We start from the raw sequence: 24,121 nt of genomic DNA, 5'->3' as shown, positions 1-24,121 counted from the left end.
CACAGTTAATCTTGCTGCTGTTTGGTTCAGACTTAAGTGAAGGCCGCCACGAGGAGCACTACCCTCATTTGCCGCCACAGATTGTGGCGAAGTATTTGGCCGCCTAAGCTGCGGCGGCGCCGCACCTCGCGTCCTCGCCGCAGCATGTCCCGGAACCAAACATCCTCTCAATCCAACCGACCAACCCAGTCAGACTCAGCTTAAACAGGCTACAAGGCCCAGAGCATCATTGGAGCCCAACCTGTCCAATACTGTTGGGCCACAACCGTGTAATCCAGCCCAGCGACTCGCCGTCCACCCGTTCCTCGCCCGTCGCCCGCATCAAAGCTACCGACCAACCAAATCCCGCCGCTTCCTGAATCCTATCACGCCGGACGCACCGCAGCCGCGAAACCACATCCTCGCACGCCTCGCAACCCAACCCAAGCAGATAGCATTGCGTCGAACACATTATCGTCTGCAGCTGCAATGGCCACCACCACCACCACGGCGGCAGCGTCCCTCACCACCCTGTCCCCCGCCGCCGGCAAGCGGTTCGGCCTCTCGTACCCGTCCCTCTCATTCTCCTCTCACCGCCTGGCCACCACCACCCTCCGCACCGGCGCGTCGTCGAGGACGGCGAGGAGACGGGCGGCGACGGCGTCCCCGGTGGTGGCGACCATCGCGGTGGGCGACAAGCTCCCCGACGCGACGCTGTCCTACTTCGACCCGGCCGACGGGGAGCTGAAGACGGTGACGGTGGCGGAGCTGACGGCGGGCAAGAAGGCGATCCTGTTCGCGGTGCCCGGCGCGTTCACGCCCACGTGCTCGCAGAAGCACCTGCCGGGGTTCGTGGAGAAGGCGGGCGAGCTGAAGGCGAAGGGCGTGGCGACCGTGGCGTGCGTGTCGGTGAACGACGCGTTCGTGATGAAGGCGTGGAAGGAGTCGCTGGGGCTCGGCGACGACGTGCTGCTGCTGTCGGACGGCAACCTGGAGCTGACGCGGGCGCTGGGCGTGGAGATGGACCTCTCCGACAAGCCCGTCGGGCTCGGCGTGCGGTCCAGGAGGTACGCGCTCCTGGCCGAGGACGGCGTCGTCAAGGTGCTTAACCTTGAGGAGGGCGGCGCCTTCACTACCAGCAGCGCCGAGGAGATGCTCAAGGTGCTCGGCTGAGCAGCTTTGAGCAATTGATCTGCCTGCCTGCCGCGTCGTCTGCTCATTGCAGTTGTGCCGTCGCTGCAGCAGCAGCAGTAGTGAGTGAATAATAGTCGCGGGAGCCGTGCTGCGTTCTCCTGCGACACGAACCTATCGTGCCATGCCCGTGTAGCCATGTGATCGATGGAAATGTGAAATCCGAGTCGAGACTTGAGCTGAGTGCCTGTGTTTCCGTGGAAATGTGGAATGCAATTGCATACTGTATCTGTATGTGCCATTGCACAGCTTGAGAAAGGTATCCACCGAACATTTGGGGCGGCAACACTGTAACGAAGTAGTAGCGAGCAGGGGAGTATGCGGCCCAAGCTGACAAGCTGTGGTAGGCCTCGTTGGGAGGAATCGGGCCCGAGTACAGCCCAACGTCTAGTAGTCGATTTGGATGCTTACAGAATGCACCATCACTGAATACAGAATATGCCCCCTCCATGTCCTGTCAGTGGTCCAGGCGTGTGTTGGCTTAACTCAACGGTCAGATCGGGATACCATGGGGATGCGCCCCACGAGCACAATGGTTAAGTACAGACACGAGCTCTCAGGTCCTGGCACACGTGATTAGGCGAAGATGACACACCGGACAAGCATGTTTACGCTAGCTAATGCGGCGACGTGTGGCTCTTCCATTAGCGGCGTCGGCGTCGGCGTCGGCGGCGTATCGGCAACGCCGTATCGGCACATGTCCCCGGCCCGGTTAAATGCATGGCCGGCCAATCATCTACGGGCCCCGCCGCTGATCACGGACTCGGATCGGTGATTAAGCCCGAGCACCCGAGAGATCATGTGCTACAAAGCAGCAGGGGGCGCTCGCGCAGTCACAGGCGCGGCGCGGCGGGACGGGGACGGGGTAGAGGAGAGAGGCGGAGCGAGGCACATGAGAAGCTGATAAGTCATGGCTAAAAGTATTGTTGACTAATTTGTTATGAGAGAAAAATACTATCCGTTAGCTAAAAATATATGGCTTATAAGCCAAGCGAACAGGCGAAAATATGTGAGATGAGACGAGGCGAGACGAGCAATCTGCTCGAGAGCCGTGTAAAGAAAAGGGGGCAGACAGAGTTGCACAGCTTGTCCTCCTTTTCGGATGCCCTAGTGGCTTGTCACGGAAGGGAACACTTGTCATTTTGTCTAACAGCTAGTAGTACCCCTACTGGTGTAACTGGTGCACTCATGAGAAATTCCGAAGATTTGGGCCTGTTCGTAACAGCCACGCCCGGCTGCAGTTGCAGCTGCACGGTGAAGTGAACGGAGCTTTGCACCGGGTACTGGTCTAAGTGTAGTGGTATGATTCCTTTGTTTCGAGGTGAAACATAACTCTTTTCATCATTAAAGAAAAGAAGGGAGTAGTAATGCAAATAAATTTTTAAGGGTGCTTAACTCCACCAAATATGGTATCTTCTTCTTTTTATCCCTAAACATTTGCAATATAACAGATGCGCAAACCGTTCTAACTGGTCCATTAAATCCCTCATTCTCTCTCTTAAATATAGCTTCTCTCCACCGTCTCCTTCATGTCTTCATAGCCACCGCCATCAGTAGTCGTGCTGCCGGCCCGTCCATAGCTAAGTTGTCGTGGCACCACCGGTTGACCTATTGTCGCTCCAATGCCTAAGGTTGCATTTTGTTTAAGGACAATGAGGGACAAGATAAGATAGACCCATTCCAATTTTCAGGGACATGACCATTCCATGTCTGTGTTTGCTTGAGCGGACAAGGATGTCCTTGTTTTATGATTGGTACAAGGGATGGGAAGGAAGATGATAGACATAGACAATTGTTCGAGATCTGTTAAGAAACCGTCGAGTACGTGGAACCCATGCATCAGCCTCTGTGACCATCTTCGTTTCTCTCGAACGCCCAGATCTGCGTTCGACACCCCAGTCTCCGCTTGCTGCTTCCACCCTCGCCCGATGCCTCGGCCCCACACTCTCACCAACATCCCTGGACTCGTCCTTGACTACCATGGCCACCCCTGCTCTCACCCGCCATGGCTCCAACCCTGTCCACGACCGCACCCACTCCTGGCCTCGGGCCCGCATACCATGGTCGCCACTACCCCACCTACCATGGCTCTAGCACTGTCCTCTCCTAGCCTTGACTTCGCTCGCCATGGACTACTGCAACTCAAAGAAGAGGAGCAACAAACGGTTGGCACACAGCGCCGAAGAGAGACAGGGTAGTTTGCTCAAAATTTGGGGATGACATAGACCCAGTCATATAAAATATTTCTCTGAGGACGTCACTACTACACAAAATCTTTCGCGAGGCGTTTCCAAAATGGCCTCGGAGGCGGGCGGGCCGGCTGCTCACCTCGGTTATTCGTGGCAGGGCAGCCGGCCCAGCAACCGCCTCGGTTAATGTTTAATCGAGGCGGGCATTATAATATAACCGCCTTGGTTAATGCCTATTAACCGAGATGGGCATTATAACGTAACCGCCTCGGTAATTCATTAACCGAGGCGGGCATTATAACGCAACCACCACGGTAAATCAGGCCTAGCCCGCTAGCCCACTATCATCTCCAATATATAAACGAAACCCTAAAATCACTCCCTCCCTCATCCCTCCCCTCAGCCGCAGCCCACTCTCTCCCCGCGCTCCCTCAGCCGCAGCGCACTCTTCCCCGCGCTCCTCCCTCTCCCCGACTCGACCGCAACCCTCCCCTCTCCCCCACGCGACCGTGTCCCTCCCCTCATTCTCGGTAGCGCGTGCGGGGGCGGCGAGCACGGAGCCGCCCTACGGTGGCGCAGGGCGGGGCGCCTCCCAATGGACGATGCGGTGGCGGCGAGCTTAGGGCCGCCCGACAAAGGCGTGGGTCCTCCGTGTTGCGGATCTAGGCGGTGGGGGCTAGAGCTCGTGGATCTAGGGTGCCCCACCGCTCTCCCTCGTCCTCCACCTCCAGATACAGCGGTTGTGGTGGCGGGTGGCTGGATCTAGGCGGTGGGCCGCTTTCCCTCCCCCTTCAACTCCGACGGTGGCATGGAGGCTGGATCTAGTGACGTGGAGGCTGGATCCGTCCTTCCCATGGCGGCGCTCCCCCCTCCACCTCTACGTCAACTCCAGTGGCGTCGTGGGCCTCCCCGTGGCGGCGCTCCAACTCCGGCATCAGCTCCCTGGCGGCGGATCCAGCAAGCGACGGCTGCGGCGGCACGTGGATAGGCTCGGCGGGGCCGTGGATGTGCTCGCCGGGCTTATCCATGGGGTTTCTTATTTTTTTGTTTTTTTATTTGATTGACCGAGGCGGATGACAAACTATCTCGGTTCACGATTAACCGTGACCTATCGACCAAGGCGATTGGCTTACCCACCTCGATTAAATTTTGTGCAGTAGTGCGTTCTCGTCCCCCATTGTAACACCCTCGATGCTACACCCTAAATCATTTACTAAAACATGTCATGAGCATCCTATTTATATGTTAATGCATGTGATAGAATGTGTAGATAAATTTTTTGTAACTTAAAATGATCAATAAAAATATTAAATAAAAGTTGATTCAATAGCTCATGTATATCAAGTATGGTTGAAAACCAATTTTTATTAAACAAAAATACTATAGAAAATGTGTGTGATACTTAAATAAAGTTTAAAGTACAAACTTTGTAGATGACAGTGAAATACTTGTTGAAAAATGATATTTCTACTAGCCTAGAAATTACAAATTGAAATCAAGTTCAGCTCAAAACTTAGCAAAATTTTTAAGTTTGTCAACAGCTAGACATTGCTTTGTTTAGCAAATTTTTCTAAGAGATTGGATTAAGGGGTGGTGTAGTGTTATAGCTTGATTTGGTAGTCTCATATGCCATCTTGAGTATGGTGAAGATGGTTTAGGTCCAGAAGCAACCGTTTAGTTTTTATAGGCGCTTTAAAATTTGTGCACGACACGGTTTCAGGCTGGTGGGCCACGTGGGCGCAGTCACCACGCTCGGGCGTTCGGTGTCGCCATGCTGGCTGTCCCATGCGCACGCATGCTGCCGTGCGTGGCCGGCCACGGCTGCTCTGTCCTGGCTGCGGCCTGGCCGTCGCTGGCTCCTAGCGCGCGGAGCCGCCGCCGCTGCTTGCGTAGCCAGGCGGTGTTGCCGCCGGCCTAGCCGCGTTGCCGCACTACAACCCGCCCTGCGCTGCAACGCAGCCGCTGCTGGTGCCGTCGCCTCGCCATCATGTTCGTGTCCCACTATGCATCTCTGCGTCGCTGTTGGCCTAGTGTGTTGTCGCCTCCGCCGCGCGCACGTGGCTGGGCTCGCCATCGCCTTGTCATTGATGGCGCTACGGCGCGCGGGCCACGCCGGTCACGAATGCGCACGCCTGTTTGCTAGCGCCTGTGCGTGGGCCTCCACGATCACGCCGACCTTATCCTGCCAAGGCAAGGCCGAGCCGAGCCCACCTGCCGCGCCTCGTCTCCCTCTTTCTCTCTTTCTCCCTCTGCTGCCGTCGTCGAGCCGCGCCATCAAATTACCTAGCGAGCGATCACCTCCATTCAATTCATCACATCCATGGCTTCACCATCATGTCCTCCTGCTGCCCGACCCCATCCAGCCTTGATGCGTGCATGGCCAAGCTCCAATTTTGGAGTTCCCCCGCCGTACCGATAAGGCCGCATCCGGCCGTTGATGTGGGCAGCCCTCCTATCATCCCTCCTGAACTAATCACATGCACCACTAGCTTCGCCTTGTCTCCCTCTCCACCTTGCGTAGGTTAGTGGAACCGCTACTGCCTCCTCCTCGTCGCTAACATGACCGTGCCGCCTCGGTGCGCCGCCACACGGCTCGGCCGCACATGGCTAGCCCTCCTCCATCATCGTCCACCCCAACCATCACCTTGGCTAGGTCCACGGTAGTCTACTGATGCTCCCTCGCTAGCCAGTTAGGTTCTTAGATGCTCTAGATTATCGAGGCAGCTGTGCCGCCGTCACGGACGGTCGCGCATCGCTGCAGCTCGCTCCAGCGCGTCCCGCCACTCCTAGCCACCGCTTAGCGTAGCCACCAAGATCGGAGATGGTGATCGACCCATTTGGTGGGCCCGCGTAAGTCCCAGGTGGCCGACGTAGGCGCTCAGTGCCACCGCTCACTGCGCCGTCGTGCACTGATTTACCGGGGGTACGCACGGGGGAATTCTAGAAAAGTTAGGGGGTTAAGTGAGAAGATTTGAGAGAGGGGGGGGGGAAGTAGCGTTAAGACTTAGTTGTAATTCGGGAGAAGTGCGATGTCTATTTTGCAAAAACATCAGTGCGCGCAGGATTCCCCCGCCGCGGGCCGTCTCGCGCTGCAGGTGGGCCGTGCATGTGGGCCACACGGGAGATTTCGTTTTTCTTTTCCTAAAGAATTAGAAATAGTTTTTTAATTTAATTTTTGAGCTGATCTTTGGTAAATCATATAAAATCTTGTAGGTGTCCAAAAATTGTGAAACAAATTTTGTTATGTTTGTAAAATTATGCTCTATCTGTTAGTATATTTAGTTCATATATATACATGTTGATACCAGGAGCTATTAAATCATTTGTGAGTGCTTAATATTGTTAGGTTAAATATTGTAGGAATTTTTTTGGTAAATTGGTGATAGCTTTAGTCCTAAAATTTTTATGGTCGCTTCGTTGCATTATTCTGTGCTCACTGTAATTTTTGTAGCTTTAGAATAGACTAATCATTAGGGTAGTTAAATGCTCGTTGTTTCAAATATGCATTAAATCATTAGTAGAAATAAAGATATATCCTTCATTTGTAAAGCTAGGTGTTTGTTAGTTGAGCCCAATACTTTGCTTGGTAAAGATGATAGTTAGCTTAGTACCTTAGTCACTAGAGCTAGCTTAGTAGCTTAGTATGCGTATTCTTAGTTTAGGAGTTGCTACTGCCTAAATGCAAGTGTTGCATCATCATCGCATGCATGTAGAGAACGAGTTGGCGGAGATTGTGACCATCGACGATCACGAGTTTGAGGAGATCGTCGAGGAGTATGAGGAGGAGATTCTCGTGTAGGAGGAGGTCCCAGAGCCGCCACTGACTGACTCAGCTGACAACGCGCCTGCCCAAAGCAAGCCCCGATGCATAACCCCTTATTTTGGATAATCACTGTTTATATATGTTATGTGCATTTACATTACAGAAATTTTATAAAAACCACATGCAAAGATATACCTGTCCTAAGAGTCTTACTGGTGTAAGTTCGATTAGCTGCTATGCTTAGGTTTCGGTAGCGTGAGTAACCTGTCGTTACTCACAATATGAGATTATTATTACTCTCATAAAAAATGATGAAAGGAAAAATGAAGATAGGGCAGGGATATGGTATGAATATTGGTGGGTGTAATAGGTTGTGTCCCGCGGCCAACGGGGCTTAGCTTGGTTACACTATTTTTCCTGTTTATGTCGATTAATGACTATCCGTTGCTGTGGATGGTAGTCAGGTCACAGACTTATTATCTTGAGCACATACTTACTTATGGAAGCGGGAAGACTCATTACGCTCCTGTCGTGGGTTTCGGCTCTTTCTGAACCGACTGATTGGAGGCGAGAAAAGGTGGAGGTCTAAGTACCATACTGAGACTGGGTCTCAAGTGTGGGGGCTTGGAGTCCAAGTTTGAACGGGGACCTAGACCCCGTGATAGGAGTAGAATGGGTTGGTCTTGTTTGTGCCTAGGGTATAAACGGGGCGTGTGTTTCGGGGTACCCAGCTGGGATACATTGGTTCGCGAATCGTCGTTTTCCGTGAGATGGTACCACTTTGGCTATGGTCAAGCACCGTAGTAAGAACTGGAACATGAAAGATGGTGAAACGGTTCTGATTGCTTAACCCTTGCTTGAAAGTAGAACATGCGCTTATCTAGAATGGTTAGCTAATGAAGTAATCATGACTGCTAATAAAACTTGACTGTAAGGATGAACTATTAGTAATGTTTTTCGCAAACAAAAAGAAAACAACAAACCCATATTGCCTATCATACTTCTTGGAGTTGAAAAACTATTCACACTAGTCAGGTAAGTCTTACGAGTACATTATGTACTCAGGGTTTATTTTACCCCTGTTGTAGGTGCAGCTTGAGGAGTAGCTCTTCTATAGAGGATTCTTCTGGTGGGCACAGACGGATCCTTGTATCGTTTCCGCTAGATGTTTATTTTCATTCCTCTGTTTAATTATCGCACTCTAAACTCTGATACTGTAATAAATAATTTTCAAGAATTCTTGTTGTATGAAATGAACTAAGTATTGTAAGCTCGTGCTCATTATTGGATTCTTGGTGTAAAACGTGGATTGTTTTGAGTTCTCCCTTAGGGTGTGCTCGACGGAACTGTCCGATGTAGCTCATTTTTGAGGTGCTTAATGTCTAGTAGAAGACGAGCGCCTCCGAAAACGTGTTATTTCAGACGATTCTGCCACACCCATATCTCTAACCAAACACTGGAACGAAGTGGATATATCTCATCTCCTTGCCTTCTCGTGCCGGCATGAAACGCCTGCTCAGTACTCACCCTGCGGGTGTCTACAGAGGAGCATCGCTCATGTGCTGCGCCTGTGCATATGGCCATGGAGGAGTGAGAGGAAGCAGGTGAGTGGTGGAGGAGAGGAGGAAAAAATGAACTTAACTATGACATGTGGCACCACATGTCACGACAGATAGAAGGGATGAACTTTGAGTAATTTACTGTAACACAATTTATATATATTTTTTGTTAATTGCTTTTGACCGATCCGTTATATACTGCTTACATGGGAAAGGGGATACGATGTGTGGAGTTGCTGAGTACTACGTCACTCAGAGTAGCAAATTGGCAATGTGAGTAGTACAAAAGGGTATGTTAAGCTTTGAGTGTCGGTGGGGTAACTCGTCATCGGACTCCAAGGTGGTTGCAGCTCAAAAGAGCATGGGAGCTAGCTGTCGTAACCGTCAGAACCGTCACCTGCAATAGATCCTTCTCTTTTTGCCCTTCAGACTACAAGGTAGATGATGGATGGTCCTCTTCAGTTGTGATTGCTCTGTGCGTAGCCTCGGCGACACCAAAAAGATCCGGAAGTGAACTGAACTAGAACCCGAGACAGCGCATTAACTGACTCCCGATGCACAGCCGAGACATGTCTCACCGCATCGCTCTTGTAAACTGCATAGATTGCTCAATTGCGATGCGTGTCGTTATCAAGTGATAAACTGATAACCCAGCTGCGAAGTGGTGGTAGGAGTACTTCCAAATCCTACCGAGATCAGCAGCGCCCAACACGTACGGATGCATGCATGGTGACTGGTGACTGGTGAGGGTGGTGCTTTGTGGGCCAGCTAGCCGACCTGTTGACGAAAATGCTGGCACTGTGGCACAGACTGCGAGAAACAAGGCCTCTGCAGCAGGTGCACAATACCAGTGGTACTACAATTGGCATGGTAGCCAGTAACCACTTGCATCTTCTCCTGTGGATGTTACAGCCTCATGCTGAATCGGGAACAAGCTTCATGTGCTCCTCTCCCTCCAATCAGTGTCTATGTAGGCAGCTCTCCGAAGCAAACAGTTTACTGGGCAGCCTTTCTTGTGATTTTGCCCCTATTTTTTTTTGACTTTGTAAATTTACTCCTACTGTGCCATTCACGAAGCACCAGTTTGCCCTTCTCTGTCATCCACCCCTAACGGTGTTAAACTTTGTACAAAAGACATGAATGCCCATGCGATTTTGCCCCTTGTTTTTATGCCTAATTATGATTTTGCCCCTGTCTGGCCGAGGCTCGGTTGCGCACGGCGAGGGGCCGACCGTCCAGCCATGGCGCCGCCACCGGAGATGCGGTGCTGGGGCCTAGCCGCTGGGGCGCAGGGTCATCATCAGGCCTGGGCCTCCAGCTCCCGTTCGCCGATGAAGGTGCCGTGGAAGCCGTAGGGGACACGGGACAGTGGACGTCGTAGCTGAGCGCGAACAGCTCGTCGGACGCCGGGTCCAGCTTCGGGTGCGCGATCATGGACGCGCACCCGGCGAGCTGCCCGTCGAAGTCGTACCGCCCCACGATGCGGAGGTCGCCGTCGGCGGTGACGCGCACCTGGTACGGGAGGTCGTCCTCGGACATGGCGAGGAGTCGGCCGTTGAAGTAGACGAGCCCCGCGTTGGCCGTGCCATGGGACGGGTCGACAAGGCCGCAGAGTTCGTGCGCGTAGAAGAGCGCCAGGCGCGAGATGCCGGAGTGGCCGTGCAGCTCGCCGATGGCCTTGGGGAAGACGGCCCTTCCCAGGGCGCGCTCCTGCCGGAGCCGCGCCGTCTCGGTGAACCGGCAGGCGTAGGACTCCGCGGCGCCGTTCCGGATGGGGACCGCGTGCACCATGCTGTCTCTCTCGCCATCCAGGGAGCGCCGGCATGCCGCCCGCACGCGCCGCTGGGTGCTCCGTCTCCATGACAGCGGGAGCCCGCGCCGACAGCTTTGTGCTGCGGACTGCGAAAGCGGAAGCGGAAGCTTCGTCGTTGGGTGCGTCCGTCCGTGCGATCCGATCCAGCGGAGCACAGCGTTCGGCGCTTCCTGCCACCTTCCCGTCGCCTGGCCCCGTGCCACCCGCCGATCCAGACTCCTGACGCCCAGGACGCTAGCTGTCCTGTCCGGCGCAGCCCTTCACGGACGGCAGAGCGTGCGCGCCGCGGCCACGTCGTGCAGTGCGGGGGATGGGAGCGATAGCCTGCCTGCTCCCGCCATTATAAAAGGCCTCGAGGTAGAACGGACTAGGACGCGTCGATCGCAGCAGCAGTCGCAGTCTCACTCTCACACATCACGAGCTATCTCGAGCTCCAATTACTCTGCCAGCCAAGCTACGTGTTCCCACCCTTGTCTTTGCTGCTTGAGATGGAAGCGTACGTGGCACTGGCGTCGCCGCCGCCCACGAAAGCCGCCATGGGTGGCGTGGACAAGCTCAGCTACGAGATCTTCTCCCTGCTCGAGAGCAAGTTCCTCTTTGGCGCCGGCACGCCGGCGCGGGCGCTTCTGGACGGCGGGTGCGTGCGGGTGCTGGTGATCGACGGCTGCGGCGGCACGGGCGCCGAGGACGCACTCCTGGCCGCCGCCGCGCGACCACAAGGGCGACATCGACGCTCGCGTGGCCGACTTCTTCGACCTCTCGGCGGGCGCCGGCGCGGGCGGAGTGCTCGCGGCGATGCTGTTCCTGAGGGGCGCCGACGGCCGGCCGCGGTACACGGCCGACGAGGCGCTCGCGTTCGTGGCCGGGAGCGTCTGCGGCGGGAAGAAAGGCGGCTGGGGAGGCCGGCGCGGGCCTCGATGGGCGAAGCCGGCGAGAACGAGTGGATAAGAATAAAGAGGAAGGGGCATTCCAGTCATTTCACATTTGATTTTATGTATTTTATTTTTTTAAATTATTTAATCAGCCTCTAAATAACGGACATCTAAACCAGGGGCAAACGGCTCCTTCGTTTCAAAATAACAGGGGTAAAATCACAAAGTTGAAAAAACAGGGGTAAAATCACAATTGAACCTCTGGACAGGGGCAAAAACACTGTTTTCCCTTCTTGTTTCTACGTCTGTCACAACAAATCAGCAAGGGTTAGGGGTGCTGGGATGCAGGGACTAAAGTTTAAGAGGTGTCTCATCGGATGTCACACGGGGTGTCGTATGTGATGTTCGGATACTAATAAAAAAACAAATTATAAAATCCGTTAGTAATCCGAGAGACGAATTTATTAAGCCTAACTAATCCATCATCAGCACATGTTTACTGTAGCACAACATTGTCAAAATTATGGACTAATTAGACTTAAAAAATTGTCTCGCAAATTAGTCTCAATCTATGTATTTAGTTTCGTAATTAGTCTATGTTTAATACTCCATGTATGTGTCAAACATCCGATGGAACAACGACTAAAGTTTGGAAGACGGAACCATTCATCCTATACAAGATAAATTACCAATACTACTGGACGGCAGAGTCATCTGGATTCTGAATTCACTAGTTGCAGCCCTAACCCGTTTATTTCCAGGGAAATCATGACAAGCAAACTTCTGATCAGCAGCTAGTTCCCATGTAAGGTATGCATCAGGATCATATTTCCCATCAAAAGATGGCATGAACTTAATTTTATCCAAAGAATCATCATTGTCACGTATCTCTCGGCGTGGCAGCCTAGCGCCCATTCCACGGCGATTAGGGTGCAGTTGACGACAGGGTTGAGCATCCACCTCATCATCATGCTCGGTGTCTCCTACATAGACATCATCATTCTCGGCTGAAACACTGCCCACACTACCATCATTGCGGTGGTGTTGATGTGCACGGTTACAAGATAAATTACCAATACAACTGGACGGCAGCGGCATCCTGTGGTGCTTCTTGGCACATCCTTTTCCTTTCCCTTGACCAGTCGATTGCACCATGTCCTGTCCTCTTCTGTTAGCGTAATCAGTGCCTCGTGAGGATCCAATCTCTCTCGGAGAAACAGTCCGTTAGCTGAACGTCCATGTCCTAAGGTGATAAGGTCATCAGACAAGTCCATCGCTCTCAAGTTCACATGGTGCTCCAGCCAGCTCCACTGCTGCCGATGGTACCATGCATGCAGGCTGGTCACCGAGGCCCAAGTACTGACAGAGAAGTGAGTGCAGTAAGATAAATGGCCCCTGCCTGCAAGGCTGCAAGTCTCCTCGCCCCCCAGCGGATGCAATCCTTGATCCACGTACAAACCCCCGCGCCAAATCCAGGTATCAGACAGATTTGTAACGCTGCCTGCGCCCCGCGCGCGCGTCCTTGTCAAGTGCCGACCGACGCGCGCCCATCCGCCCGCGGACGCAGGCAGGGATCCCGATAGCACGGCATGCACACATGGCTCGCTCGCTCGGCGACGCCGCTTGGCTCTCTGCGTCCTGCCTGCCATCCTCGTTCTTCCCAGCTTCTCTCTCACAGTCTCACTCCAGGGCTGGCACCAGGGGCACAGCCGTTTTCGTGAAAGTCCCGTGATCCCGTCCCTTGCAGTGATATGATAGATAGAAAGAAAGGGTGAAATTACCAGACGCGAGGACTGGAGCTCGGCCCGGTCCATTTGGGGCCGCCGTTACCCGGGTCAGGCCGGGCCGGCTCGGGCTTAGCCGCGGGCGGCAGCAACGTGTGGGCAGGCTCGAAGGCACATGTTACATGCCGATGCTGCTGATCTGACCTGTGGGGGCGCCCGTTTCTCCAGTCTACCACGCCACGCCACCCTCCATTCGGCAACAGCAACAGGGCGCCGACGGCAGTGTGGTGTTGGTGGTGGGGTCAGCGGCCGCCGATCTCTCAGTCTCGCGTTGAACGCCCTGCCATCGCCCATCGCGCCTTTCGGCACAAGCGGCGAGCCTTGAGGCTTGTTTTTTTAGTGATTTGTCCGGGGGAGACGCCGGTTACGCTGCGCGTGTTGTGGCGCGGCAAGAGGGGAGAGGGGAGCCGAAACCATGTGGATCAGTGGACGTGGCCGCGCCGGGAGGAAACACGGCCCCCGTCTTCATGCCCTGTCTTGTGGACGCTGCGGTTTGTGCTCGCCCGTGGGAAAGCCAAACAAGCCCAAGCCAAGTGGGTGTGGCCTGTGGGGGCGCTCCGCTTTCTTTCTTCGCTCCGCTTTCTTTCTTTCTGTGTACGCTGAAAAAGATCAAAAGCGGGTCCGGCCATTTGCATGGCTAAACCTAGACAATAAACACTCGACAGGGAGGGGTTTGCCAATGTGATTTTCTGGCTGTTTTTTGGCCTGTGATTCAGGCAAATCATTTCTGCGAAAAATCAGGGGGGGAAAGCTTTTCCACTGCGGGCACCTGCATTACATAGGAACTTGACTCGCCTAATCACCCTTTTTTAATCCTTGCTTTCGCCACCCTTTTGTGCCTAATTGAAGCGGATCCGAAGAACCCAAAAGTGCGCTCTGTCTGCTGCACTCTATCATCGCTCCACTCTCATCAAACGAGTAAAAACTGATTGCTGATTCCCTTCCAGCCAACCAACCAACTAGGCAGAGGCAAGCCCATCTTGAGCTAGACGGCAGGAACCGGCACAACTGACGCCCCATGACATGAGCTCGTGCTGCTTCCAGACAGCAGTACAAGTGCTGTGCGGCAAGCGTCACACCCTCTTCATCCATCTCCAGCTGCGCCACCGACACCCCTTGCAGGGCCCATTTACCCCACCCCGTCCGCCCCCACCGCGACAATGATGGCCTAATCGTCTCCATCCGTCATCGCTTTTTACTGTTTTTAACCCCCGCTCTGTCTGATCGTCCATGTTACGTTTACCGTCGCCTTCTCATCACGCCAATCATGCAGCTGTTCTTCTTAATTTCCACAGCACGTCTGTCTGTGCAGGCGGACCTTGGATCCCAGATCACCTCCTCAGCTTATACAGTTATACTTCCACAGGTCAAACAGTGCAGAGATGGTGCGTGACGTCACACGCTAGTAAAAAGAAAAAATTGTGCCGAGCTGGAGCAGCGCTAGCTGTCGCTGTGAGTGCAGTGAGCGAATATGCTCGATGACGATCGATGGGGTTCGTCGGTGCCGTGGTTTCCTAATAAAACTCTAATCGCTGCTGTGTGTGTTCCTCGCGGTAGACTCGGATCAATCAATGAAGGATGGCCAACGCTCCCGCCATTTTCTTTTCTGCATCTTTGGCGCCAGTTGCTACTGACACACACAGAGAGTCCACGCTAAAATAATATTCGTACCAGTAGCTCGCAGTAAAAAAAAGATCTTCTGGAAATACTTATATGCTTTTTTTAGAAGGAAAAAATTAATTATTAGGCTATTATTAGGGTGTACAGAAGAGTGCATGTACAAAACCCTACGGCTCCTGATGCCGCGCTGCGGCTAAGCACGTGGGTGGCCTCTATAACCCCCCTTGGCACCCCGCACTCCCACTCCAGCCCGCCCGCGCCCCAACACAGAGCCGAGCCCCGCACCCGCAGCCCCGGCCCCGGCAGATACCCAGGCAGGCAGGCGGAGCCAGCCACCACCCTGCCGGCGGCCACATTGCGCGCTGCTGCCTAGCTCTCCGAGGCGATGGACGCGGCGGCGGCGCTGCCGGAGGCGTGGTCGCAGGTGCGCGCGCCGCTGATCGTGCCGCTGCTGCGGCTGGCGGTGGCGGTCTGCCTCACCATGTCGGTGCTGCTGTTCCTGGAGCGGATGTACATGGCCGTCGTCATCTCCGGGGTGCGCCTCCTCCGGTTCCGCCCCGACCGCCGGTACCGCTGCGACCCTTTGCCGGAGGACGACCCGGAGCTCGGCTCCGCCGCGTTCCCCGTCGTGCTCGTCCAGATCCCCATGTTCAACGAGCGCGAGGTACGGACGGCCCACCGACCACCGCATTGCTAGCTTGCTGCAACCGTTTACTCGCTCGCTCCGCCGCATTGCGCGCGCGCGTCTCTGACCGACCGCCATTGCCGGCCGGCCAAGCGCTCGCTAGTCGCTTTTAACGGCGCGAGCGGTTTGTTAGTTTGTTTCGAATAATCCGGATTTTTTGGGTCATTAATCTGCTGCTGCTGCGGCGGTGACGGCGTGCGTGATGCAGGTGTACCAGCTGTCCATCGGCGCCGTGTGCGGGCTGTCGTGGCCGGCGGACCGGCTGGTGGTGCAGGTGCTCGACGACTCCACGGACGAAATGGTTAAGGTATGTATCGCTTGCGCCAGAGATTCACTACGGCTAATCATATACTACTATTAGCATTACCATCATCAGCAGCGTTATTCTTCTTCTGCCTGTCGGTGGGTGGCCATTGATATGGAGGGGGCGACTGGCGAGGGTACAATAGGGATAGTTAAAAAAAAAGGCCTGGCTCTGGCTTTTTTTTTTTTACTTTTCTTTGTGTCCCCAGCCGAATTGAAGGAGGCCGCAACGCCCGGGCATCCTGCCAGGCCTGGCCCCGACCACCCTTGTCCTCTTTACTCACGCTACAGGCCGCACAGCATCATGCTACGCTACGCCGCCCCCGGCTGGGTCTGTGTGGCCTCTGGCTAAGGTTACTGGATCTGCGCTTGTGTAGTTGTGTGCACTGGAAAAAGTGAAAAAAACTCACATGTCTCTTCACGTCCCTCCTCCTCACATGTCACGGCATCAGCTTCACAGTTCTAGAATTTTATCAGGAAAAAAAAAACATTGCAGACAGGCTAGCTACCCCACCCATTTTCACTATTTTTTGGCGGGAACGGGGAACCATGCATGGCTCTGCCTTGGTGTGTCTTCTGAGTCATTAGGATTCATTACGTATTATTTGTCGGTGGGCGTATTAACTTTTGTAGCGCGTGAAAATATCTCCTCCTCCGGCAGTAAAAGTGCCGCAATAAAAAAGGGGAAATCTCACGGCACGATGGATTCGTCGTCCCCGGCATTACGGGCCATTGCGCGCTGCCACTCCTATACCTATACCTAGAGCATTGATTGCTTGGGGGACGTGTAACGTGCATGTGTAGCAATAAATGGCCCGCTAATTAAGCACTATCCGGGTAGTGATTAGGCGAGCTTCTGCGCCTGATCCTCCTCCTCCTCCTTGCAAACAAAAAGATCCTCCTAGGCACGTGCAAAAGCCGTGCCGAGAGTGTTGACCACCCTCCCTCTCACAGTCACATTGGATCCGGTTACCCTCCCCCCATTCTTTAGGCTTTACACATACACATGAACAGAGGATGATGGGTTAATTGCGTGCGCTATACGTTTAATTCTGGCGACGACGACACTAGTATACTACTAGTAGGTAAATTTTTTTTGGGATTAATAATTACTACGGAGTACGTACTGTAATTGGCAGCCAAAATAGAAGTAATTGGATGTGAACGTGATGCAGGAAATGGTGCGGCTGGAGTGCGAGCGGTGGGGTCGGAAGGGGATCAACATAACGTACCAGATCCGGGAGGACCGGAAGGGGTACAAGGCCGGCGCGCTGAGGGCGGGCATGAAGCACGCGTACGTGAGGGAGTGCGAGTACGTGGTGATCTTCGACGCCGACTTCCAGCCGGACCCGGACTTCCTCAAGCGCACCATCCCCTACCTCGTCCACAACCCGGAGATCGCCCTCGTCCAGGCGCGATGGAGATTCGGTCAGTCTTTACTCTCCTATTAGTTACTTTTATTTATCGACCTGCATTTTTGTTCATCATTACTACTCCCGGCCTACTAGCTAGTAGTGGTATTTACCGTGTTCTTTGTTGTCGGCGGTAAGTTGGTTAGCTAGGCGCCTTGGCCTAGGAATTATGTTACATTAAAAAAAAATGCATGCTTGGGTTGCGTCTAGGTCAAGGTTAAGTGAATCACCATGCATCATTTCACTTGTCTGGTTATTTTTTAAGCTAAAACCGGGGGTGCGCAATTGACTTTTGCGGCCTAGGGCACGTGTCAAATGGCCTTGACTTTCGGGCCTAGAGCCCCGACCGCTGCTGGATTATTGTAGGTATACGCAAGTCCCAGATCAGACGCCAACGCCACCGACGGTCCTTGCAGTGCACCCGGCACCCAGATCGCATCTCAGCCGTCGGTGGTTGGTCAAGCGGTCGTGAGGTGCCGGGCTCGGACCCGGCTGCCTCTTGCGCCCGTCCTGCTCTGCTCCTGGACGTGCCGCGCGCTGCTCTCGCCTGACAGCCGCACCGCATCCGCGTGGGATCCCCCCCTCCCTCGTGGGGCTGTCGCGTGGCCCTGCGTATATGTGCGCGTCACCGGGCGTACCAGGTACCTGGATCTCCTGCCGTTGGGATTCTACGGTCTTCCTCCGCCGGGATGGGACCGCGCGGCTGCTCCGGCCGAGCCGGACCACCAACGTTCGTACGCGCGCCGCTCAGACCGTCGGTTTGCTCGCCACCGGCACAGCACGGCCGATCCCCACAGATAGCGCGCGGGACGCCCGTTGTTGCCCCTCGCCCTGACCCCTGACGCCGTCGGTCGTCGGTGATACGTAACGCTGCGGCTACAGTTATCTGGGGTTTACTGCGCTGCCGATCCATCTGCACTTCTGCAGGGCGTTTACTACTATTGGGGCCTGTCAGGGGCTCCGGATTAGCATATTCGCGCGTGCCGCGCAGAGGCAGAGGAGCTGATCGTGGAGGTGGTAGTTATGGCGCGCAGATTCTTCACCGAACTGTGCCACGTGGGAGTCTTGAGTGATGATGCATGCGTTGTTGCCCAGCCCAGAATCCACAGACATTTGTCATTTGTGAGTGGAACATCTCCACAACCCCAACCCCAAAGGAGCACGGCAAAAAGCTCCAGTGAAGCTGCTTCACTCGCCCTGCTGACCCTGCCACCCACTCCATCCATCTCCCATTCTCTATACGCACACAACGCAGAGGGTCAGACGCATCTGGCACCTCTCTCTCTCTATCCTTCATCAGTCATCCCTGTATGGCTGTGTCAAGTCCCTATCCAGAACTCTACATGAACTGTGTCTGTGTGTACGTGTCCCGGCTCCACCACGGCACGGCACTGACCAACAGTAGGCCTAGGCCCGTAGGCCGGTCCCGTCCGTCGCGGCCGGACAGGTTTTCTGCATCCATGTGGCGCGGTCCGGCGGAACATGACGGGCGAGGCCGGCAGGCTGGCCGTCGGTGATCCCGGCAGGCGGGCGTGGGCGCGGGCGCGCATAATTGACCGCGACCAGGACCCGCTGTCTCTGCTTTTACCATGTTCGTTTCGGCTGATAAGATCGTGCATTATAAGCTATAATAGTATTTTTTCTCGTACCAAATCAGCCGACAGTACTTCTGGCTTATAATCCACGATCATTTCGAAGCAGTGTTCGGCTGGCCGATTGGCTACAGTTTCCAGCCGGTAGTGTTTTTCTCTCCCAAAATTACATTATAAACAGTATTTAAATTTAAGGGCAGCCGAACACTGTATCAGCCGAAACGAACAGGCTGTGCTGCAGTGCTGCAGCCACGCTCCTGTGTGCGGTGTGCCCTACCCTTCTTGGCCTCTCTCTCTCTCTCGATTCAGCATACTGCATGTACTCGAATAAAGAACACGGTTATCAAGCTGCCATTAGTATTGCTGCCCAGATGATATGGAGACCCATCCAGATCCAGACAAACATGCTCAATTTTTAAAGGGAGCTGTTATTATTATAGTAGAATTTCCATTCATGGGCTAAAATGTAAGGTAAGGAGGAGTTCTTCTTGTCCTTGGTCCACGGGAGCCTGCATGTAATCTGGACTCGGTAACCATGAACTGCCACGCAATTTTGACTCGGTTACGGTAACGGTGCAATACCACTATGTTTTTCTTCTCTTCTCGGTTCGATTTGTGATTGAGCCGACTATGTTTTTCTTCTCTTCTCGGTTCGATTTGTGATTGAGCCGGATTAGTGCCACTCCTTTTGTTAATCTCTTTTTGAAAAATTAGCAGAATCACTGCTATGTCATGTCATAAGAGACAAGAGCACGCCGAGTTTACATCGAATTTTTAGCCTTTTCCTTTTGGTTGGAATTGCAACTTGTAGCCTGACCACAAGTATGAGCCAGTACGATTACTGGATTCCTTTCTAGCCTGACCACAAGGCACAAGCACGTTGCTTGGTCTGCTGGTCCATTGGGTCGCGGACCAACCCAGAAGCAGAAGTGACAGAACAAAGTGAACTGGGGAAAAAATGGGAGTACAAATGCACGTGTCCCCACGGCAGTGCTGGCCCGATGCAGTAGTAAATTATTTGTCTGGTCAGCTGAACTATATATATATATATATATATATATATATATATATATATATATATATATATATATATATATATATATATATATATATATATATATATAGAACTACTATCCTGTAGCTGGCTATAGAATAACTTATTCTGTAGCCACTTTGAGTTATGATAATTACTATGTTAATTTATGAGATTATAGTAACTCCTTACTAAGTGGTTTAATATAACGTTATGGTAAATATCCCCATGTGTTATAGTAACCCAACTATCGTAAATATGTATTGACATTATGGTAAATTAGTATATAAAATTATAGTAAATGGAGGTGGCTACAGAATAACTTATTTTGTAGCCGGCTACTGAATAGCCTCTCCCTATATATATATATATATATATATATATATATATATATATATATATATATATATATATATATATATGGAGAGTGTATTCAGTAGCAAGCTATAAAATAAGTTATTTTATAGCTGCCTTCATTTACGATAATTTTATATACTAATTTACGATAATGTTAATACATATTTACGATACTTGGGTTACTATAACACATAGGGATATTTATCGTAACGTTATAGTAAACCACTTAGTAAGGAGTTACTATAAGGGATATTTATCGTAACGTTATAGTAAACCACTTAGTAAGGGGTTACTATAATCTCGTAAATTAACATAGTAATTATCGTAAATTAAAGTGGCTGCAGAATAAGTTATTTTGTAGTCAGCTACATGGTATATATATGTGTGCGTGTGCCCGTTCGTTGGTTGGTTTCTGGGCTAATGAGTCCAGCTGGTGCTAGTTTATCGTGAGAGAGAAATACTGTACCATTGCTGATAAGTCCTGGCTGAAACCAACACGCGAACATGCTAGCACTGATGATTTCTACTTGCACAATTTTACTGTCACTTGGTTTCGTCATTATTTTGAGGATGACCATGAACCCACGGGGGCGAAGATGATGATGAGCAATTGATGGTCATATCTGATATTCCGTTTGCTGTCTCTCCTTGTGGTGATCAGTGAACGCGGACGAGTGCCTGATGACGAGGATGCAGGAGATGTCCCTGGACTACCACTTCACCGTGGAACAGGAAGTGAGCTCCTCCGTCTGCGCCTTCTTTGGGTTCAACGGTAAACCGAGCTCACAACCACTGCTCTCTCCATCCACTTCTAATCTGCGTACCACACTTTTGCATTTCGTTCATAGCATCTGATCAGTTTTGGCAACCAGGTACCGCCGGCGTGTGGCGTATCTCTGCGATAAACGAGGCCGGAGGGTGGAAGGACCGGACCACGGTGGAGGACATGGATCTTGCCATCCGGGCCAGCCTCAAGGGGTGGAAGTTTGTCTACCTCGGTGATGTTCAGGTACAGTTCATACCAATCATGGCATCCTACAATTTCAGATAGAATCCAATGCGCCTTTCTAGCATGGCTATCATTGAACTGAAGACATCTTCTTCTTTTGAGACAATAATGAATTCATATTGCACAAAGAGGAAAGTGAGATTTACCCATGATGTGCCCAATTTGATTTCAGGTGAAAAGTGAGCTGCCGAGTACCTTCAAGGCTTTTCGCTTCCAGCAGCACAGGTGGTCGTGCGGCCCGGCAAACCTGTTCAGGAAAATGCTCATGGAGATTGTGACAAACAAGGTCTGTCCAAACACGAATGCTCAAGAATTTAAACTCTCTAAGCACAGTACATCTGATTGAATTTGGAAATTTTGGCCAAGCAGAACATGCTGCTAACTCCCATGCTATTGACTGTGATGCAGAAAGTGACGATCTGGAAGAAGATCCATGTCATCTACAACTTTTTCTTGATACGCAAGATCATTGCACATATTATCACCTTTTCTTTCTACTGCCTCATCATCCCAGCAACGATCTTTGTCCCCGAGGTCCGCATACCGAAGTGGGGCTGTGTCTACATTCCCTCAGCCATTACCCTTATGAACTCTGTTGGCACTCCCAGGTGAAAATCTTTTAGACAACCTCACAAAGCCAATGAAGCATAGTCATCCATCAATGATTCTAGGTGATCAAACCACATAATTACCTAACCTGATGACATCAATTTTGCAGGTCATTTCACTTGCTTTTCTTCTGGGTCGCCTTTGAGAACGTCATGTCCCTGCACAGAACAAAAGCCACATTGATCGGCTTGTTAGAGGCTGGCAGGGCGAATGAATGGGTTGTGACAGCGAAGCTCGGCAGCGCTATGAAGATGAAAGCAGCTAATAAAGCGGGACTCAGGAAACAGTTCATAAGGATATGGGAGAGGTATGGAGCAATTAAATCTACTATTTCCCTGGTGTTCTCTTAAATCCTGCAACTAATTTCCAGTAACATAATTCAGGCTGCACGTTACGGAGCTTGGTGTGGCAGCCTTCCTCTTCTCCTGCGGATGGTATGATTTTGCGTATGGGAGGGACCATTTTTTCATCTACCTCTTCTTCCAGTCCATAGCATTTTTCATTGTCGGTATCGGCTACGTCGGCACAATCGTCCCGCAATCGTAACAGAAGCATGTTCAGATCATCCGCCTCTGGTTTTTGCATTGTCTTCAGCAAGTTTCGTAGTGGATAACCAGTTTGAAGTAAAGATCATGCGGTCCTCTCTTCCATCGTCTTTTTGGGGGACCAAACCCATGTGCAGTGCTACTGTAAAATAGGAAAGCAGTGTTGCAAGGTCACTGCAGGAAAATTTAGAGATTGGTGCCATATGGGGCAGGAAATGTCGTGATGTTTTTGCTTATATATTATAGCAACTATGTGCTGTGTTTTAAGGGGGTGCAGGATGGCTGCTTCCAATGTACTAGTAACATACAGAAAAACAGGTTCAGACATGTGTTGAGAAAAACAAAAAATCAAGTGTTCATCCTTCTCTTGTACGATGCTACATTTTACATGTGTTCTCCTGTTCTGTGGGTGTATTACTATGAAGCAGTGGCCTCTATTGAGTCTCCTAGAGGCAGTATGAAGTGAAATAATCCCACGTTTTGATAAATGTATTTTCATTAGAAAAAAACATACAAAATAAATTTTGACTATTTATTGCTCTTACAATTACAATATACTCCCAACTTCTGTTCCAAATTGAAATTTGTTTTAGCTTTGCCCTAAGTCAAGCTTCTCTAGTTTTGACCAAGTTTATAGAAAAATACATAAACCTATAAACAACAAACGATATTCATTAGATAAACCATGAAATATATTTTAATACTGCATTTATTTGATATTGTGGATGTTAATATATTTTTTATAAATTTGATCAAAGTTAGACAAGTTTAACTTAGAACAAAACTATTATTGTCATTTGCTAATAAAGAATCAATATCACCTTAGAAGTACTATGAATACAAATCTATTTACGCAAGTTTATGTCCTAAATCCTAAACGTATATAATTTGATGAGCTGTTAGTCAAAGTTTGTAAAATTTGACTCTTTCGTCTAAAAATAAGCTTATTATTTTGGACAGAGGGACTAGTGTGTTAGACCACATGAGAAATTAGATATCTCTTGGGCATGAAACTCAAGTCCTGTTTCAAACCGGTTGTTACCTTTGAGAGTAGCCTCAGTGTGAAAATTGTGCATAATACATTCAAAGTTTTAAGAGTCAATATCCAAAGAAATCACAACAATTTGTGCATTTTCGAAAATCACGTTCCTCGAATTTTTTTTGGATAACCTACCAGACTTCCTAAAGGAAGAAAATAGCAAAATCTTTTTTTTCCTGAAAATGCTGCAAATCACCTTGAAAGGCCAGCTTCAACGGGACGTAGGTCCAAAACCTGGTCCGACTGGACGCAGGCCGCAATCTACGTATTTGTGGCCGGGCGGACATCCGCGGCAGGCTGACCCGCGAGACCATGGGCCAAAGCCAGCCCTGAAAGCAATCTTAGAGCCCAAATATCCAAATCACCTGATTACATTTGAGATTACACGGCAGGGACTAACAGAATTCCTTAGTACTCCCTTCGTTTCAAATTATCAGCCATTTTAGCTACTTCCTCTATCCAAATTATAAGACGTTTTGGCATTTCTAGATTCATAGATTTTACTACGTATCTAGACATAATATATATCTAGGTGCTTAGCAAAAGCTATGGATCAAGAAAAACCAAAACGTCTTATAATTTAGAACAGAGGGAGTACATAGCTTATGTGATGTATATCTAAGTGCATAGTTATATATTTTAAAAAATCAAAATGACTTATAATTTAGATTATGAATTCTTTTAGTTGACATTCAGACTTAATATAACATAAAATAATTATTAAAAATAATGGGTAGAATTACAAGCAACAAAACACTAGAAAAAAG

General features: G+C 51.1%; 2 protein-coding genes across 2 annotated transcripts; both read left to right on the top strand.

The window, feature by feature from the left end:
• The first annotated feature begins 356 nt into the window (after positions 1 to 356).
• LOC136471327 (peroxiredoxin-2E-2, chloroplastic-like) lies at positions 357 to 1,353 on the top strand. Its single transcript, XM_066469056.1, has one exon. It carries the CDS (start codon positions 469 to 471, stop codon positions 1,150 to 1,152), a length of 684 nt encoding a protein of 227 aa, XP_066325153.1. The 5' UTR covers positions 357 to 468; the 3' UTR covers positions 1,153 to 1,353.
• Positions 1,354 to 14,993: 13,640 nt separating this feature from the next.
• LOC136475952 (glucomannan 4-beta-mannosyltransferase 1-like) lies at positions 14,994 to 22,681 on the top strand. Its single transcript, XM_066473607.1, has 9 exons — positions 14,994 to 15,434; positions 15,664 to 15,762; positions 16,934 to 17,186; positions 20,814 to 20,924; positions 21,025 to 21,161; positions 21,334 to 21,447; positions 21,570 to 21,769; positions 21,880 to 22,077; positions 22,154 to 22,681. The coding sequence occupies exons 1-9, from the start codon at positions 15,156 to 15,158 to the stop codon at positions 22,314 to 22,316; spliced, it is 1,554 nt and encodes a 517-aa protein (XP_066329704.1). The 5' UTR covers positions 14,994 to 15,155; the 3' UTR covers positions 22,317 to 22,681.
• Positions 22,682 to 24,121: the final 1,440 nt, after the last annotated feature.

This window comes from Miscanthus floridulus, chromosome 8, assembly GCF_019320115.1.
Source record: "Miscanthus floridulus cultivar M001 chromosome 8, ASM1932011v1, whole genome shotgun sequence".
Classification (NCBI taxonomy): Eukaryota; Viridiplantae; Streptophyta; class Magnoliopsida; order Poales; family Poaceae; genus Miscanthus; species Miscanthus floridulus.
This window is presented reverse-complemented; position numbering and strand designations above follow the sequence as displayed.